This window comes from Tyto alba, unplaced genomic scaffold (assembly GCF_018691265.1).
Source record: "Tyto alba isolate M040663 unplaced genomic scaffold, T.alba_DEE_v4.0 Super-Scaffold_6, whole genome shotgun sequence".
In the NCBI taxonomy this organism is placed as follows: domain Eukaryota; kingdom Metazoa; phylum Chordata; class Aves; order Strigiformes; family Tytonidae; genus Tyto; species Tyto alba.
The window spans coordinates 9,276,611-9,295,991 of NW_024881327.1; the positions used below are offsets into that span (position 1 = coordinate 9,276,611).

General features: G+C 41.9%; 1 protein-coding gene and 1 long non-coding RNA gene across 9 annotated transcripts in view; one reads left to right on the forward strand and one right to left on the reverse strand.

Annotated features, from left to right (window-relative positions):
* The window catches only part of FBXW7 (F-box and WD repeat domain containing 7), a 191,462-nt gene extending 175,291 nt beyond the window's left edge, over positions 1-16,171 (forward strand). For all 8 annotated transcript variants that reach the window (XM_042807634.1, XM_042807639.1, XM_042807637.1 and 5 more), the window contains 7 exons: positions 92-215; positions 2,116-2,252; positions 3,936-4,049; positions 7,122-7,303; positions 8,375-8,600; positions 12,850-13,060; positions 14,077-16,171. In XM_042807634.1, coding sequence (XP_042663568.1) covers positions 92-215; positions 2,116-2,252; positions 3,936-4,049; positions 7,122-7,303; positions 8,375-8,600; positions 12,850-13,060; positions 14,077-14,345 — 1,263 coding nt within the window. In that variant the 3' untranslated portion in view covers positions 14,346-16,171. The remainder of the gene's footprint in view (positions 1-91; positions 216-2,115; positions 2,253-3,935; positions 4,050-7,121; positions 7,304-8,374; positions 8,601-12,849; positions 13,061-14,076) is intronic.
* LOC116965172 lies at positions 15,978-17,871 on the reverse strand. The gene is made up of 2 exons (XR_004409191.2): positions 17,015-17,871; positions 15,978-16,892 (listed from the first exon to the last, which is right to left on the reverse strand). It is a non-coding gene; the product is annotated as an uncharacterized LOC116965172 (long non-coding RNA).
* Positions 17,872-19,381: the final 1,510 nt, after the last annotated feature.

The window sequence follows — 19,381 nt, forward strand, 5'->3', positions numbered from 1 at the left end:
TATTTCAGCCCCTCATGCGTGCTATTACTTGGAGTTACTTCACTTTTCCTTTCAAAAGCAACGCAGAAAATTCTGTTTTCTTTTTTCCCAGCTGGCACTGTATGTGCTGTCATTCCTGGAACCCAGGGACCTTCTGCAGGCAGCCCAGACATGTCGTTACTGGAGAATTCTGGCTGAAGATAATCTTCTCTGGAGAGAGAAATGCAAAGAGGAGGGTAAGGCTGAGCAAAAAAGATGGATGTAATGGTCAAAGTGTTGCTGTCATAAAAAGTGCAGTTCATTTACATAATAAGCTTAAAGTTTTACGACAGCAATTCGTGTGGCTTTAAATTTACTGCTAGTGATGCTCTGAGCTACGTGGTATGTATCTCTGTTGAAAGTAGGAAGCAGAAATAATCCTTGGAGTACTAGAGATGAAAGCAGAGTTAAGTTCGAACATCCTTTTTACAAAGTAGACCAGGTGTATGTTTTCAAAATCCGATTGTTTTGATTTTTAGGGATTATTTTTATTCGAAATACAACCAAAGCAAGTAAGAGCTGAGATGTAAAAATGGTAGGAGTATGGTTTTGGAATGTGTCAATGACATGGAGGAAGAGCCGTTTCAGTGGTTGGGTAGAAGGGATGCTATAATTTCACATCATTTGTAGGAGAACTAACAAAGAAATGGCATGTGGTGGGGGGAGAAGGTGCTAACTTGATTGCTTAGAGCGGGACACGCAATCCATAAGCCACATGGATATTGCCTGCTCGTGCCAAATCAAGAAGATAGCGGTTCAGCAGTAATATGAATGGGCGTAAAGGGTCCCAGGAGAGTAGCCAGATACTTGAGCACATGAAGAACGTAAGCTTTTATTTTTAAGGAAAATTACATGAACAAGGAGACTGTTGGGGGGGGTGGGGAGGCAGAGCACATGCACGTGATCTCAGAGCAGCATCTCTCTGGGACACGGACCTGTCCAGGCTGATCGGAGGATGGAGACAAGAACTTGTGAGGGGTCGATGCAAAGGCTTTAAAAAACACGACTACGTGAATGTAGCTGGCTGTTTGTAAAGGCACCTAAATTAATTAGTTCTCCTTTGCAATGGCAGCCAGGTGTCTGACCTCTTAAATCTTCACTAAAGATTCTCCTCTTAAAAGTTTCAGTGAAAATGCATTAAGAGGACAGAATGAGAAAAAAAAAGAAGGTTGAGAGGGGAACGAGCCTACATTCGTGAGCTTAGAAGTAAAAATAAACATGGCCTGGCGTGAGAGCACAGACAAACAAAACGGTGTTGTGGACTGGTTAGACTTGGTGAGGAGCTGGGTAATAGGAAGGAGCAGTTGATTCAAGACTTGCGGCTGGAGACAGCAGAGAGGGGGCTAGCAGCAGAAGAGGGGGATCCACATGCTGGGCAGAGGCAAGACTCTTGCTGGTGATGGGGAGCGGTGGAGAGAGGAGCTGGGTGAAAACCAGAGAGCTGGGTGAGAGAACTGGGGGTGGGGGGCGCGGGGGTGTTACCTGTAGCAGCAAGGCTGTAACAAAGCACTGCCGCTTCAGTGCCAGTGCAGGAAGGGCACGGCTATGTGTAAATTCCAGCCAGGAGAGGACAGTGCCAAAAGCACGTGGCCTTTGAAATCAAGAAAAGAATTAAAAGCTCACTGATGCAGTGTCACCGTGAACTTACAGATAAGGAAGATGAGTGACCGGAGGGGAGGACCGCAGACAGAAGGGGTCACTTTTTGAAGGGTTCCAGTACGAGCTTGCGCGTGGTCATGGGGCTTGTTGGACGACACCCATTTGAAAAAGGCACTAACCTGCTCCGTTGCCTCAGAAAGGCGGATCTGAAGCCAGGCTAGTGGGTTGCCAGCAAGGAACGGTGAACTTGCACATCCTCGGCCACGATTGCAGTAATGATCATGCTTAAAGGACAAGGAGAGATGCAGTGAAAAGAGCGGAGGAACAGCGTGGTGTCACGGGGACACCGTGCGAATATTGGCCTGCGGGAGGTCGCTACGTCAGTGCAGTACTGAATGTCAGAGGTTCACTGTCAAGGCTGGGGCGGGGGAGGAGTTGTTTTCTTTCAGGTGGCCTCATCTCTCCCCTCCCCCTTTTTTTTTTTTAAATTCATTTTAGGGATTGATGAACCATTACATATCAAGAGAAGGAAGGTAATAAAACCCGGCTTTATACACAGTCCGTGGAAAAGCGCCTACATCAGACAGCACAGGATTGATACCAACTGGCGGCGAGGAGAACTGAAATCGCCCAAGGTGAGTTTCTGGGCTGTGTGCGTGGGGCCATCAACAAAGCAGCATCAGCTCGTGGGGTTTTTTTTTTTTAATTCAGACAAGCCAGACTATCCATGCACAAAAAGCGGTGTATCGTTACAGGAAAAAAATTATTTGTATTTTAACTTCCCCTCAGTTTCAGTTAATTTCAGAGCACCGTATTAGCAAATCAAAATGTGATTCTTCATACAGGAGAATCCTCTTTCACTTCTGTTTTAAAAATTTCTGTACAATTTCATGACTTCCTGTAAATATGCCAGTCTGAGACATACGATCTCAGAAACTCGATTGGAAATACTTAGACTTAAAATGTAACACACAGACTTACATAGTATATATAAATACATACATATATGCATGCATTCGTAGAGATGGGCCACATCGCAACATAAAAATACTCCACAACTATTCTGTGATCGTTTCATGCTTTATTTTTATACAGCATCTTCTCAGTTGAGCAGCACAAGACAATAGCTTCATTCCCTGTTAAGATTTTTGTTTGTTTGTTTTTTTAAATATTAAAATCCTTTAATGACATTGATACGTTATTGTTGCATCTTTTCCAATATGAAGATGTGAAGCAGTACTTCAGACTTTTTGTAAAATTAAATAGCCACTGTCTAATCAAACCTGGTATTGAACAAGCAGTCAGAATCAGGAAGAAACCCCGTTCTCGTAGGCTTTGAATGTTTGAAGGCAACTGGCCTGTGTTCTTGATTACTGTACAACAAAATAATAACACTAAGAACAAAAAAATTCCCATGGAAAACCTATCCTGCTGTTTATTTGGCCGTGACTTATGTATATCTCTGGCAACAACTCTGTATTTCTTGCCTTGATGCATCACATCAAGTTACCTTGGAATTATTATTAAAATTACAGCCTCAGGCATTATCCAAATGCCCATTTCATTTCAATGAACATCTTGAAAAGTGTTCAGATATCTTAAATTAAAAAATTCCTCATCCTATGTATTAGGATAAAGATTTTTTTTTTTTTTTGCCGTATTGCAGTAAAATATCCTGAGTTGTAGTTTTTCCCAAATCAAGCCTTGAAAATCCCACCTCTAGACAGCAACATTCCAATCCACATTTCCAGCACATTAGGTTGTTGCTTTTGTTTGTATTTAATTGAGTTAACGGTTTTCTAGTTTTTTACTTTGGTGCTGCCTGGCATTTAATAGATTACAATGCTTGGCTGCTAAGGGAAAAAAAAAAAAAATGGTCAGCCTTGACCGCTGAAATACAAATATGCAGCAAATGATACAACCTCATCCTTTTCAAGATTAAAACAGCTCCTGATAGGAAAAAGTAGCTCAACGAAAAAAAAGAGATGGAATGACTGCAGAGGAATTGAGCAATGTCCAGTTACTAATTCAGCCTCCTTTTATTAGTGATTTTCCCTGATTCTTCTAGGAGGCTTACGGCAGCCGTAGCGTGCTTGCTAAGCAATGCAGCGTCACTCCGCGGAAGAAGGAAAATACTTTCTGTGGTCCCAGCTGGCGGTAAATTAGACTTGACATACGGGATTAAGGGGCCTTATTATTATTGAACCAACTCGAGCGTTTTATAATGTATGAATCAGCAGAGCACTTTGTTTCTCCTGCTCCTCTCTCCTCTCCCGCCGTCGGCGGTGACCGTACGTTTTTCTGGTCTTTGTCGCCAGGTGCTCAAAGGCCACGACGACCACGTCATCACGTGCCTCCAGTTCTGCGGGAACCGGATAGTGAGCGGCTCGGACGACAACACGCTCAAAGTGTGGTCAGCGGTGACGGGCAAGGTACGTCGGGGCGGCGCGGGCGCTGCCGGTGGGGCAGGGCTGGGCCAGCAGCGGGGGCCGGGGGGAACCGGCGTCGTGTTTTCCCCACGCGGAAACTGGTCGGGCTCCCAGAAGTCACCCTGAGGTGGGACTGCGGCGCCGCTGCCGCCCGCGTCGGCATGTACCCGAGTTCCCTTGGCAGTTCTGCCACGCTCGTGGAGGCGTTTGGGACCTGGGTTCTAAAGAACTGGGGCAGATGTGTTACTTTAACTCCCCTAAAGCTTCATTTGGCCTGATTTTACCCCGCTGGATCTCCCTTGCTTACCTGCCTGCTAGTGTTCTTTCTGTTGTTTTCGAGTTACTGAAATGGGGTGTTCGGTTTACACTGGCTCTGATTTCAAATACACAGTTTGTTTTTCTTTATAAGCAACTATATTGCTGAGCCACCAAAAAAAAAAAAAGAGTAACTTGCTTTAGGTTTAAATATTTCCTATTAAATTAGATCCAGCTCAGGCAGGAATTTAATAACCTTCAATAATTTAATTTTGGCTTAGAGAAGCAAAACAATATGTGCAATCAAAAAGACAGTACTGAACATTTCACTCATGTTAGAACATCACAGCTACTCAGCACACAGATTTATTTTCTTTAAAGTGACTGACTGACCATGCTCCGAGGATACAGAAAAGGCTGCAGGGAAACACTGCTGCTTCCTTCTAGACTAGTACGGTGTGTACCTAGCTTTGTTTTAATGATATAGTTACGTGAACAAGAGGACAGCTGTTGGGGATAACGTGGTTCAGGTGTAAAAGGTGCCCCTTTCATAATGCTGAAGCTGAACGTATTAAGCATTTGTCTTTGCATGCCTAGAAGATCCTTGAAGGGATTGGAAATACTGCTGTGGGGAACTAAAAATTAAAAGCAGTAGGCAGCCTCACCCTGCCTCTGTTGGCTTCCCTACAACAAACTGTCTAATGAAGGAACCCACACTGAAATTTACATTTTTTAATTGAGAAGGGCAGCCGAAACTCAAATGAAAAATACTTCCTTCGTACATACCGCCATCTCAAAAGCATAGTGTTCCTTTAAATAGATAAAATTGGTCATAGTAGCATGACTTAACAATTCCTGTTCAGTAATTTTTTTGAACATAATTACAAATCCTAGTGTGACTATTTACCCCAAACCTTTGAGAGAGCCAGAAATTGTATATGAAAGATGGAAGACTGCTGTATCAGCCTTCATGCTCGCTGATGCTGAAGAATTAATAAAATAAAAAAACCCTGAAGGTTGGTTTGTGCAAATGAACATGACTAAATAATCCCCTTGACAGATGTAAAGCCCAAAATAAGGCTTCTGTGTTCTTTCTTACTGCCTTCGAAGGATGATTTCTTAAAATATGAGCAAATTGGTTGAAATTTAGAGAGAGAGAAAAAAAAAAAAAAAAAAAAAAAACAGGAACTGTAAAAGCGAATAACAGCTACGAACTGAAAAAGATGGATTTGATAGCAGTGAATTAAGCTAGGAGCCAGGAATTGCAGAAGACTGGTAAAAAATGTTAAAGAACAGGGAATCTATATACAGTAAAAAAGCAAGGCATTTTCAAGGATGTTAGAACAGGATATTAACAACGGAAATGATCACCGATGCAGAAGCAATACTTATTGGGGGAGAAAATTCACGTGATGGAAATACAGTGTGCAGAGATAATAGAGCACTTCATTTCGGCAGAAACTCCCAAGGATGTTGAACAACAACTACCAGAGTTAGGGTTTTTCTTATTACAGTTGATCCAGATAATCTGAATTTGATGATTTTCTGCTAAAAAGTAACCTGTAGTGTAAAATTGCTGTTCTTTCAAAAGGTATGAGCACAAGGAGAAGATCCAAGGGATGGCCAGAAAGCTAAAATGTGTCAATACTTAAGTGGAGGCAACAAAAAGACTGGGTATTTAGGGTACATTATCTCAGATAAAAAAATGTTGGACTACATCAAGGGGAGACAACTAACAGTTAAAGGATGGCCACGGCAATTAATGCCACTTAGCATTAGATAACAGAAAAAGAGATCATCAAACTGTCTTGACCTCTTTTCTGGTAGAGTTACAGGTTTGACTGAGAAAAACAATAGTGCAGAAATAGATGACTATGTGCACTGCACGACTGTATCCCCCATGACACGACTGAAGAAGACAGAGCAGTGCAACATCAACATGGCACATGTTTAAATGGGTTAGGAAGTGCGTAATTATAGAGATCATGTTGTTAATGTAAATGCAGCGTCTTCATGGAGCATCTTTCTAGAGGGGTCTTGCAAGGATCTCTTCTTGTCTGTGCTAATTAGCACTTGCTGCTGCCTGGTGAGAAAGCGTATGTAGTCATTACTTGTAAGGAATACAGGCTGAGAGACGGAGACGAGTCGCTGTTCCAGAGTGACGGAGGTTGTGTGGAAGTGGGTGTGAGCAAACACCGTCTCCGCGTGGTGAGAAATCATGTCATACGTTTGGGATCCGAGAAGGTGGGCTGCGCTTACGGAGCGTGGGATTCTCTCCTGGGCAGCAGGAAAGAAGTCGGAAAAAGGTTTGAAACGTGATTTTGCAGTGTTGATGCTGGAGCTGTGGCTCGCAGAATGCGATGTTTCTCGGTTAAACAAACAGAAAAATACATTAAGGGTACGTGGTTGGTAAAACTAACAGAGCATTGGTGGTAAAACTACTAAGTGAATGCTTTCTCCAGTTCGAACACTTATGCTTCAAAAAGCTATCGGAAAGCCTGCAGTGACTCAGAAAAATGCCAGGAAAATGACTCAGGGCTGCAGAACATGCCCTGTGTTGAGAAATCCGGAGAGACAGTTTAGTTTATCAAGGAAGAGATTATAGAGGAAATTCCTTACAGTCAAAGCACCGACAGCAGGGAGAGAATTTTGACGCGTGTTTTCTAAAAGGGTGGGAGTTTTGTGTTCAATCACAGAAGAGTCTCCCCGGGGCCTTGTGGCTCTTGCTATGAGAGGCTACTCTTACCTCCTAGGTTACTTTCTCTTAGGTTGCCGTTCACCTCTGTCAAAGGGGTAACTAAGCAAAGTGTTTCTTTCCAGTGCTTGAGGACGCTGGTTGGGCACACGGGCGGAGTCTGGTCATCACAGATGAGGGACAATATCATCATCAGTGGCTCTACAGACCGAACGTTGAAAGTCTGGAACGCTGAGACTGGAGAATGCATACACACCCTGTACGGCCACACCTCCACCGTGCGCTGCATGCACCTCCACGAGAAAAGGTGAGGCCTTGGCCACAGCTGCAGCCACGCTTGGCCTTGTAATTTACACTGGTGTTCGCAGAAAGTGCTTGTGAAACTTGGGTCCCTCATCCAACGCTGCGTGAGATACAAAGCAGGCAAAGCATTCAAACTAAGCTACGTAAATCAACACCAGGGAGGAGATGATTAATAGAAGCAAAAGCATAAGAGTGCTAATTAAAGAACAGAAAATTGAGTCATGTACTTTATTATAATAAAGTTACATTCTACGTTATTTCAAAACTAATTCTTTGTTACGCTGCGAGCCAGTCTCCCACACTCTGAATAATTTCTCCCTTTTGTCAGTGCTACAAACTTTTACTCATTTTACAGAATGACTTTAAGTATTGTCACTGCACTATTTTATTTTAACTGGCTCTATCGTAATTTCTGCAATAGTAAACCACGTCTTGATTCCATGAACGCTGGCAAAGCTCTTTCATTTGGCTGTGGTATGGAGCTGTTGACAGAGTGCCTGTTGGTTGCATTTCTTCTTTTTTGAAGAAGGATGAGGTTTTTTCTTTATCAGTTGCATTAATATTAATTTCTCCCCGTTTCTGCTCTTGCCTGAAAAAGCTTTTTAAAGTATAAACTGAAAAAAAGTCAAGCAGAATAGAAGTTTTACTTCACTGAAGTAAGAGCTAAAGATCTTTGTTTAATTGTTATAATTAGTTAGCTCAGTCATTAAAACAGAATGCTCATAGCGCTGGCTGGAGCTCAGCATATTCATAAGCTTTCACAGATAGATACAACAGCCCACATAATTTCTCATGGCATTGTTTTGCTGTTCAGGAAGGAACCGCCTTTTTAAATACCGATTGCTAATTATATCAAATAGGCAGATCCTGAGGAGAGGTGAGCAAGGAGGGAAAACACTCGAGTCGTTTGTGACCCTGCTAAAACGTCGTGCCAACCCAGATCTCTGGTGGCTGGTGGGCTAATGCAGTCTGATGTTCCAAATTCAAACTCAAAGCTGCTTGATACCCGAGTCTAATTGTCTTCATGCTGTTATGTCCAATGCTGAGTACAGGAGGGGTTTTCTTGTTCCTCCAGAGTGGTCAGTGGGTCTCGGGATGCTACGCTGAGAGTCTGGGACATAGAGACGGGCCAGTGTTTACACGTTCTGATGGGCCACGTAGCTGCCGTTCGGTGCGTTCAGTATGATGGCAGAAGGGTTGTAAGTGGTGCATATGATTTTATGGTCAAAGTGTGGGATCCAGAGACAGAGACCTGTCTGCACACACTGCAAGGGCATACTAACAGAGTCTACTCGTTACAGGTATGTGATTTTCATCTGCTGCTTTCGTTTCCTTAAGTAACATGTCAAGTCAGTTTATTTCACCTTGTTTATTAAATTGTGGGTACCTACTCCAGAACTGCAGACCATAAGAATATGGAGGCATCCGGGATAGTCCCCTCTTTCATTTTGTTACACGAGCTAGTTATGTGCTGTCTTAATTTAGAAACTGACTTTTTTTTTTTAAGAGGAGCATTTTTTTTATTTTAAAGCACTCAGTACAATAAAGCCCAAATATACTGTCAACTTCAGTAGCTTTGTGGGTTGGTTGGTTGGTTGGTTTGGTTTTTTGTTTTTTTAAGTTTGCATGAATTTTGGACCTATGTTTTTGCTTTCCCCAAAGAAATTTTAAACTTACTGTTTTCAATAAAGCAGAAGATCTAGTAACTAAAAATGTGCCAAAAGCCCCATTGGATTAATGTTCTGAATTATGCAGATGTGTTTATCCTTATTTTGTAGTCCCATCTTCCAGTTGCAAACTGGAATTCACACTAGGGCCAAAATCTGAATGTTCCACTGTAAAATCTCCAGCCTTCTACTTGCTCTTCCCCGAGTGGAGGCCAGATCTCCAGCCGAGAGACGTTCCTGGCGGTGCAGGCTCTGCTGCCAGCCCCTCACCCTGCCCGCTCGCCGGGGCGGAGCTGGCAAAGGGACACCGAGACCTCACCTGGGCCCTTCGTACCTTTACTAACCCCAGAGAGCATCTTGGTCATTTATAGAGTCAAAGCTTCACTTCCAGGCGTCGAAAGGCGAAAGAAATTGATGTCGTGCTTGTGCCGGTTCTCACCCCAGACTGGCAGGACTTGAAGAAGAAATTAACAAAGACAGTTCAAAATCGGGAAATTGCCTTTGGCATGTAACTGCTCCGGTTTGGGGCTCAGAAAGCAAAGCTCAGCGCTAGAGACGTTTCTCATAAGGTGTGTCTTGCCATAATAGATTCAATAGGAACAAAATACCTAACTGGCTTCCCTTCCCAAAATACGTAGTAAAATTTATCAACAAAATCTCCAGCCCTTCTCTTACATTCCTAGGCTGAGGAGTGTTCTCTAGACAAGCAGTGAGTTAAAAATGCTGCAGTACCCACCTATCACTGAAAAACAGTCCGAAGGTTGTGTTTCATCTGGGGCAGTTTGCAAACCATGTACGTTATTCTGCCTTCTCTTCACCAGTGGTTCTTGTTTTGGCTTATGAATAGTCACGTCTTGCTCTTGCACTGTAGTAATAACGGATCAAATAATTGCGTTATGTTACACACCGATGCTATTTACACCTTGTAAGTGGAAGGTGGCATTCTGAAACACATTTCTGGGGGGCAGGAGGCTGCAGGTGTGTGCAGTTTTAGGACAGAAATATTCTTTAAAACTGCAAGCTGAGCTCCTGCCCTTTGGCCTGAAATAGCCCCAAAAGGCAGAACTCCCATAAATAGAATAATCAGGCTGAGAAACCAGCCTGTCCGCCCTGCCCCACCCCGGCAGGTTCTGTTACACCTCAGTGTTTTCCCCTTTGTAGACCTCTCAACATTTTTCCGAGATCCTGATGCAGCACTTGAAGACTACTGACCATGTTGTGTTTTCTTACTCTTTCTTAGCCGCCTTTGAAGTAATCTGCAGATTCTCAGGGCTCCTGGATAACAGCTCAACCACTGATCCAAACAGTTGTCTGTTTGACTCTAGCAATAGCAGCGTAAAGTTTGTCTTGATGCCCAGCCTTGAAGTTCTCTTTCTGAATGCCTTATGTACGGGGAATACAGTTAATTTGCAGGAAAGGGAGGAAAGAACTCAAAATTTGTTACATCAATCTGTTTTAGTTCTGTTTAGGAAAGAAAAACATTCTGTAGTGTTTCTGCTCAGCGAGATCTGCTGGGCTACTTGGCGCTCCTCGCCCTTTTCTCTGAGCTCACGTTAGTTCACATCCTCTTTCGAAAGCGGGGTGCCCGAAACAGGGTGCAGCATCCCAGTCAAAGTCTTACCGAGGCTTCCTAGAAGTGAAAAGTTACTTTATATGCCTTATATAGCATAACTCTGTTTCAGATGCCAGAGTATATTTCTTTAGACTATTTTCATCAGAAACACATTGCGTACAGCAGATAAACGGTCTGTATGTGCACGTAGTGCTCTGCATTCTCTTGAACCTAGGACTGCTGAGATCTAAGATGTTAGTTTTCTGCAGGTTTTATGAAAAGCAGCAGTCTCGGGTAGTTGAGTTCCTTAATCGGGTTCGTTCTTTGCCGTTATTAGACACCTGTCAGTCCACGTGGACAAGCAGGGGCGCATTGCCCCAGCTGCAGCAGACTCCTGCCCAGCCTTCGCTCTCCCAGGCTGCAGCCGTACCTTCGTTCATTCCCTGCCAAGCTCAAATCTTCACCTTTACACTCTTTGCTTTGGGTCAGTTCTGCCATTTCAAATGTCACCAAAATCCTAACGAAAATACTAAATGCCAGACCCCCGCTGGAACTCCTTCTGATGTCTCTAATAATGCTGTGAACAAAGTTCTGAACAGGATAGTATCCCTGCCTAAAATTTACCTCCCTTTTCGTGAAAATACAAACAGCACATCTGCTGTTTCACATGGCTTTTCACTGTCACAGAAAAAAAAAATCATACTGGTTAAGATCTTTTCCCACAAATGTATGTTTGCTGCTACATACTGCATTGCTAAGGGCTTACAACCACATTGATTTTTTTGTTAGTTCCTTCTGGAAATTGAAGTTAGACGGACCGATCCGTATTTTCCCATCTCCCATCATCGTCTCCTTCAATAAAGAAAGGAATTGTATTTGCCATCTGAAACTTGTCTGTCTTCCATGGGTTCTCAAAGATGGCAGCAGATGTCGCCGAGATTGTCTTAAAACAACTTGCCTTATGTGTTTTTTTTTTTTCCCCCATTCTAGCAAAAGCTTCTACTCAGTTGTCAGTTGTGTTAGTGCTGTGAGCCTACACTCAGATGGCTGAGGACTGAAGCAAATAAAAGTTAAATAGCTGGCCTCACTTGGTGTTTCCTTCCCACTGAGTATAAATGAGCTTTTTTATTTTGGCCTTCCTCTTGTTTGTTTTTTTTTTTTTTGGGGGGGGGGGGGAAGAGGGGAGTGTGTGTTTTGTTTTTGTTTTGTTTTTTTTCTTTTTTTTTTTTTTTTGCAGAATAGTGTTTTCACATCCTTAACAGCTCTTGCTAGTTTTATCTTGTTTTGTGTCCTGCCTTTCTGATTTTGTCCCAGTATGCTCTTTTAAACACATCTATTGATCTAGTTTCTACTTTTTGTACAATTCCTTGTGCTCTAGCCAAGTGGGTCTTGGTAATTTACTACACTTCCTATCTTTCCTTCACACAAGGATTGTTTGTGTCTTTAAGAAAGTGCCAACTCTCCTGAACTCTTCTTCCCCTCAGAGAATAGATATATAAAAACCTCATGGGAAGGAAGTCTCAATTTATTGAAGTATTCCTCCTTGAAGCCCACTGGTTTTATTCTGCTGTTCTTTTCCCTTCGTTTTTTGAAAATTCTGGGCTCATGTTATTGTCACTATCACTCAAGTTACTTTCTACCTTTATATTCTCTACATGTTCAGGCCTCTTGGTCGAAAGTGTCTCAGTTTCTTAGCTGATCTCTCTACATGTTCATGTTCTACATCTTTTTATTTTATATGTAATACATGCCCAGAAAAATCCAGGAATTTGGACACCCATGTTAGCCTGTATGCCTTTCCCTACAATGACTAGGAAGTTAAAGTTCCTTACTGCACAAAATTATTATTATAAAAAAACATCTAAACCCAGCATTTTTCAATTACCTTCCTTCCATTTTCCTATGTTTTGGCTTTTGTGTGGATGATTCGGGATTAATGTTGCCCTTCTCCAGCTTAAGGTCCCTCTGACTTGTGAAAAGCAGGTTTGGCTCCTTAATGTCTTTACTGGGAAAACTACCTTCTCTTAGTGTAGTCGTGGTTCTGCTGGGTTTAAAGGAGTTGTGGCCCATTGGAAAGAGCAGTGGTTCAGAGCCTTTCCCCTCGAGCCACGTACCTCATAGCCCCCGTCTACAGCAGGAGGTTACACTGACCAGGAATCACCTGCTCTGGTACCAAATGTGGCCATCTCTGCTTACACCGAATTCTTACTTGGTAATGCAGTTTCTGAATACGTACAGTATCAAATACTGCATTGAGTGAACTAAATGCTTAACAGCCTTCTTCCTAAGATCCTAATATAAGTGTGCGTAACAGATTTACCTTTCTTGTAGTTTGATGGTGTCCATGTGGTGAGTGGATCTCTCGACACTTCCATCCGAGTTTGGGATGTGGAGACAGGCAACTGCATTCACACGCTGACAGGCCACCAGTCTCTCACAAGTGGAATGGAACTCAAGGACAATATACTCGTGTCTGGGAATGCCGATTCTACAGTCAAAATCTGGGACATTAAAACAGGACAATGTTTACAGACATTGCAAGGTAAGCCGAAACTACCTCCATGTAAATCAAGCTGGCTGCAGTCATCTATGCTGCAGATTCTAGGCAAAAAAAAAAAAAAAGAAAAAATTGTAAATAATTACATACAAGGAAACAAGCAGGGACCACTTACAACTTAAATATTTTTCTGATGACAGCAGTATGATCTTTCTCTGAGTTAGAAAAACAAAACGTATTTAATCCAATCTATTCAAATCACTTGCCTGTTATGAAAGGCAGATGGTCTGGACTGATAGCAATTTGCTACGGGTATATTAGCCTAATAAGCCACAGAAATATGTAGGAAATGACATCTCAAAACAGTCAGGCAACATATTTATTTAGGGGTCACTTGGATGTTTCAAAGCCTACTGATTAATTGGATCAGGAGACAAAGTACACTGTCTGTTGCAATAAATCAAGAGAAATGAGTGGAAGATGTTTTCTTTATTTCAGTAAGAAGAAAGGGTTTTGTTTCCACTTTCACAGTGGCCACTCGGGCATCACGCACACCAACGCATTGTTTTGTTTCTCCCCACAAAAAAGGTCTTACATCATTCCCATATATCATCTGCAGCACTGCTGGCTGGGGCAGAAAATTAAATTTCCCTGTAAAGCAGACTCTGCTGTTTTAACAGTATATATATTTATACATCAATACATAACTGTCAATATTTACTGATCGAGTAATCTCATAATAACACTTCAAAGGGACTTGGAGACAAACGCTTACAGCGGTCACCTCGTTCTGGATGGTTAAGTTCATCTTCGTGAGTGTCCAAGTGCACGCTTGCCCTCCTGTTTGTATACAGCAACATGAGATCACTGTGATGAGGAAGGAAATACTGGAGAATTTTCCTATACCTGCATGCACTTTTTGAAAGCACGGCAAGGCTTCTGTGCTTTTTAAAGTACAAAACTGAGCTGACACATCTAACAGGTAGAAACAGCTGTATGCAAATAGGTAGGTGTTGATGCTTTCTAATTGCAAATAAAAATGTTGTGGTTTACTGTTACAGGTCCCAACAAGCATCAGAGTGCTGTGACCTGTTTACAGTTCAACAAGAACTTTGTAATTACCAGCTCAGATGATGGGACTGTAAAACTTTGGGACTTGAAAACGGGTGAATTTATCCGAAATCTAGTCACATTGGAGAGCGGGGGGAGCGGAGGCGTCGTGTGGCGGATCAGAGCTTCTAACACAAAGCTAGTGTGTGCGGTGGGGAGCCGCAACGGGACTGAGGAAACAAAGCTGCTGGTGTTGGACTTTGACGTGGATATGAAGTGAAGGGCAGAAAGATGAATTTGTCCAAACGTGCAGACGATGTTCTCCTTTCCCTCCCCCTGAAAAAAAAAGAAAAAAGAAAAAAAAAGAAAAAGGAAAAAAAATCCCTTGTCCTTGGTGGTGCAGGATGTTGGCTTGGGGCAACAGATCCTAAAGACCTACAGACTACGAAGGAGAAGACAAAGATGACAAACTCTAACTGACAGGAGAGGCATTTGCTGTCTCGTCACATAAAAAGGCTACACTTTTGACCGGGGCAGCTTTGCAAAAATGCGACTTTTGAAATGAAACCAGGTGCAATTATTTCTTTACTCTCCTCCAACTGCTCCTTGAGCAATTTGGAGGTTAAAAAAAAAAAAAAAAAAAAGAAAAAAAAATTGTTACAGTTCTTGTTAACAGGTTATTTTACCACAAAGATCTTGAAAGAAGCTGCACAGGCGAGCCTGCTCGTGCACCCCTGGGCCACCCCGGGTCCCGGCAGCCCCTCCGAGCAACGCGCTGTCCCTTAGCCCCGCTCCGAGCGGGGGCTTGGGCCGCACAACCTCCAGAGGTCCCTTCCAACCTCTACGAGCAGTCACTGGTTGACTTTCAAAAACTAGAGAGCATCTGCAATGAAAAAAAAAAAAAAAAAGCAAACAAAAACAAAGAGTCCATTCCTGGTGTGGAAAAGCTAAAATATTACTGTGAATTGTTTTGTACAGTTTTATCAGAGCTTTTTCTTTTTCTTCTTTTATTCCTCCTTTTTTTTTTTTTTTTTTTTTTGCCAACCATTGCCAATGTCAATCACAGTATTAGCCTCTGTTTAATCTATTTACTGTTGCTTCCATCTACACTCTTCAACGCATAAGTTGCTCTGAGGTGGCAAGTTGTCCTGGGTTTTGAGAGTCCTCTGATGGATTTAATTCGCAATGCTGGTGCTAGAAGTAGGTCTTCAATTATGGGATTGTTGTCCCACCCCTGTACTGTATTCCCAGTGGCCAAACTTATTTATGCTGCTAAATGAAAGAAAGAAAAGCAAATTATTTTTTTTTATTTTTTTTTCTGCTGTGACGTTTTAGTCCCAGACTGAATTCCAAATTTGCTCTAGTTTGGTTACAGAAAAAGACTTTTTGCCACTGAAACTTGAGCCAACTGTGCCTCTAAGAGGCTGAGAGTGGAAGAGTTTCAGACAATTAAGAGTGAAGTTTGCCTGCAAATAAAGAATTGAGTGTGTGTGCAAAGCTTATTTTCTTTTTTCTGGGCAAAAATTAAAACACATTCCTTAGAACAAAGCTATTGCAGCCTGTTCTGTGGGGAAATTTTTCTTTGTGAGGGCTGTGGTGAATGGAATGAACATACATTAAAAAAAAACTGACAAAATTTTTAAAAAATACTATAAAATACAAAAATGAAAATAAAGTTGCTGGTCAGTCTTAGTGTTTTACAGTATTTGAGAAAAAAAAAAAAAAACAACTGTTACAGTTATTGCTAGGAGGAACTGACAGAGCAAAAACTTACGTTTTTGTAAAGATGTCACACGCAAACAAAATGAGAAACAGAAGAGTCAAATGGTTTGCCTCATTCTCCAAGAGCCACAACTCAAGCTGAACTGTGAAAGTGGTTTAACACTGTATCCTAGGCGATCTTTTTTCCTCCTTTTTTTTTTTTTTTTTGTTTTATTTATAGTCTGATTTAAAACAATCAGATTCCAGTTGGTTAATTTTAGTTATGTAACAACCTGACATGATGGAGGAAAACAACCTTTAAAGGGATTGTGTCTATGGTTTGATTCACTTAGAAATTTTATTTTCTTATAACTTAAGTGCAATAAAATGTGTTTTTTCATGTTAGTATGTCTTTTTTTTTTTTTCTTTTTTTTTCCCCCCTCCTCCCCTATTTCTTGTTGTTAATTTAATATCGTATGTCCTACGAAGGGTAAAGCAGGTCAAGTTGCTCATCTTACTGGTAGATGCTAAAATATGTCGCAGGACTTTTTATGTAACCCTTCCACAAACAGGTGCGCGAGCGTCCTCTCCTTCGGTTGCCGTGTAGGATTTGTCACATGGGCCTCGACAAACATGCGGGAAAGCCATTAGCTTCCTCTCCCTAAGAACGTGTCAGGATTTGAGTCTGGAGGGAGTTAGCTATAAAAAGCTGCTCAAGTACGTAAAAAACTTCTTCCAATAGCATCTTGTTACTGCGTCTTAAATTGAAACTTGATGTTTATTATTTATGGATTTCAATCAATTGATTGCAGTCTGACAGCAGAGGATAAATCCATAAATACAACTAAAATCAAAGTTAGGATTGTAGTAGAGCTTGAAATAAAGCTTCTGAAGAAAAAAAAAAAAAAAAAAAAAAACAACCAGCCAAACGCCGTCATTCCAGATCAATCTAACAGCAATTTTATCAGTGCCCCGAAACCAAGGTAAGTCATCGTGTCTCAGAAACTTACCCCCTGAGTGTCAGCTTCTTTCTCAAGTCTCCTTGACCAAAATCTGTTTTCTTCTGCGTAAGACTTCTTTCAGGGCATAGCATTTACTTGTTCATGACAGTTTCCCCTGTAGCCAACTGTCATTAAAGAAAACCAAACCAAACCATTAGAAGAGAAAGTACACGGAGGGAAAAGAAAAATATTTATACACTTATACATGTATGACTATGAGCTATTCAAATGTAGTTCCAATCCCTACATTATGCAAAAGAAGCAATGCTGAAGGATCACGCTTCCATCTGGCCTCTAGAGATTAAAAAGCCATACACAATGACTGAGCAGCTACAAATTGCAAAAATCTGTTCATTGAGTTGGTGTTTAAGGGAAAAAAAACAAATGCAGCAGGCACTGACGTATAAAAGCTATGATCATTTCGGTATTTATATAAAAAAAAACATTAAAGAGCTGATCCACTCCTAAAATGACAGTGAGAGGTTGCCAGGACTTCACATCATTCTGCTGAGAACGCAGGCCAGGGCTCTCAGCCCCCCCCGACAGAAGGTGCGTCAGTCTGGGCTGAACTACTTGTGAGAGGGGATGGAAACAGAAGGGTGAGAATACGAATATTTAATACAGGGAACAGAGCAATAGCTTTTAAGATTTTGTAATTTCCCTCCATGATTTGTAGAAATCGCAACGTGTTTTCAAAGAGCAAAGGCACTGGCCTGACGGTGCAGGAGAAGGAGAGATTTCTGAGAAACGTTGTGCCAGAGGGCAGGAATACAAATCAGGGCAGAGGAGTGAGTTGACAGAAGAGGAAAACTAACGAATCCAAATCGGTTCAAGCTGTGTTTAAGTACACTTTAAGCAGCCAATATCACCTGGACCAAAACGCTTAACCAGAATTCAGAAGTTTTCCAGTTGATAAAATGTAGTTCCAACACTATTTTATGTTTAAATCAATGCAGAATAACTTGAACCTGTTAAGCAAACCACATTTACAGCTTCCTTCATCCCAGATTTAAGTTAAAAAAAAATACATATATTGGCTGCCAAGTCAAGATATGATAGACTGACACATTAAATACAAAAACCAACACAGTAATTAAAAATTACTTTTTAAAAAGGATTTTCCCCTCCAATAAAACAACTTTACAAAGTTAATTGTCTTAGCGCTCTTTTCTGAAAAGTCTCTTTAGGTTTGTAGGAGTTGATGGTGCATGTGAGACATCTGAACAACATAGTTCAATAAGCAGAAATTTGTTAATTTATTTAAGTGACAGCATTTCAAAATGAGGCTGTAGTAAACACACCATGTGCAAGGAACAGTTCAAGGAGTTTTTCTTTACATTCTCCTTATTACCCCCCTTTATGTTGACGCACTCGCCGTAACAGAGTTCACTTCTTATGTTTCAACTTCAGTTTGGCAGCACATGCTCCAACGGAGACCGTTTAGGAAACATCTTCATTTTGTGTAATTAGATTTTGATTTTAAGGTGGGTGGAGTGTCTCTTTTTTTAAATAAAAACATTTCACAATACTAGTAAAACACTATAACTGCTTTACGCTCTCAATACACAGGCACTTCCTGAATCTAGTGGCTTAGTCATCGCAGGCTGTGTCAAAATATCTGCAGCTATCCTAGAGAGATAATTGCACTAGTGTTTCTGGCATCTTACCCTCTAGTTTTAATGCCGAGTCCCTTTTTTCTTTTCGTTTCAGCCCCAGAAAGAGCTTCCTCATTTTCTGCTGTATCTGAAGCCATATCAACAGCATTAAAGGATTTTTTTTTTTTAATAGGTATTATTCTTAGTGGACTTTGATTTTAGCTAACAATAAGTCAGAGCTAGCATTGCCACTTCCTCCAGGAGCCTGTGCCTAGGGGCTCAATTTCCCTGTTGGAGAGGCAAGACCAGACATTTAACTGCGGCGCCTCCGCCAGTTTGCAGTTCAGATGAGCAGCTCCCCCAGCAGAGCACAGTGCTGCCTCCGCGCCCACAGACAGGATTCCTTCGGGGTGTCACTGAATCTGGAGCAGCTCTCCAGGAGCACACCCCAGAACACTTGAGCCACTAGCGGAGCCTGTGTGACCAAACCAGAGCTAGTCCAACACCCCAAAAAATACATTCCTGTGGACATTAGGTCCTCAGGACCAGTCAATTGGCCCTAGAGCTCTGCTCTTACGGCACAGTGCTCGTTGCTAGTAAGGGTACAACCTTCTCCAAGCCCTCTCCCACGGCTCTTGACTTGTCAGCAACCCAGCTCCCATCCAAACAGCAGCAGCAGCAGCAAACCAGCATCTCGCCTGATACCACTACAGAGCTTTTGCCAGAGTTAAAATTTGGGATGCCTTCAGCTCTCTTTCAGCGTGCTTATGGAGAGGTTCTTCCGATCTGTTTGTGGAATCCAGTTTAAAAAGCTCTCACGAGCAGTCTGGCCAAAATTTGCTACCGACAAGTCAACTCTTGAACCATTCAGGAAATGAAATCATGAAAATCTGTAATTAGATGGTCAAAAGAACCAAATTATAACAATAAAAAAGAAAAACCTGCCAGTAATTACTTGAGTCACTCTCACCAAACAGCTGTAACTCCTTAAAGAGCAATATGCAAACACACTGACCACC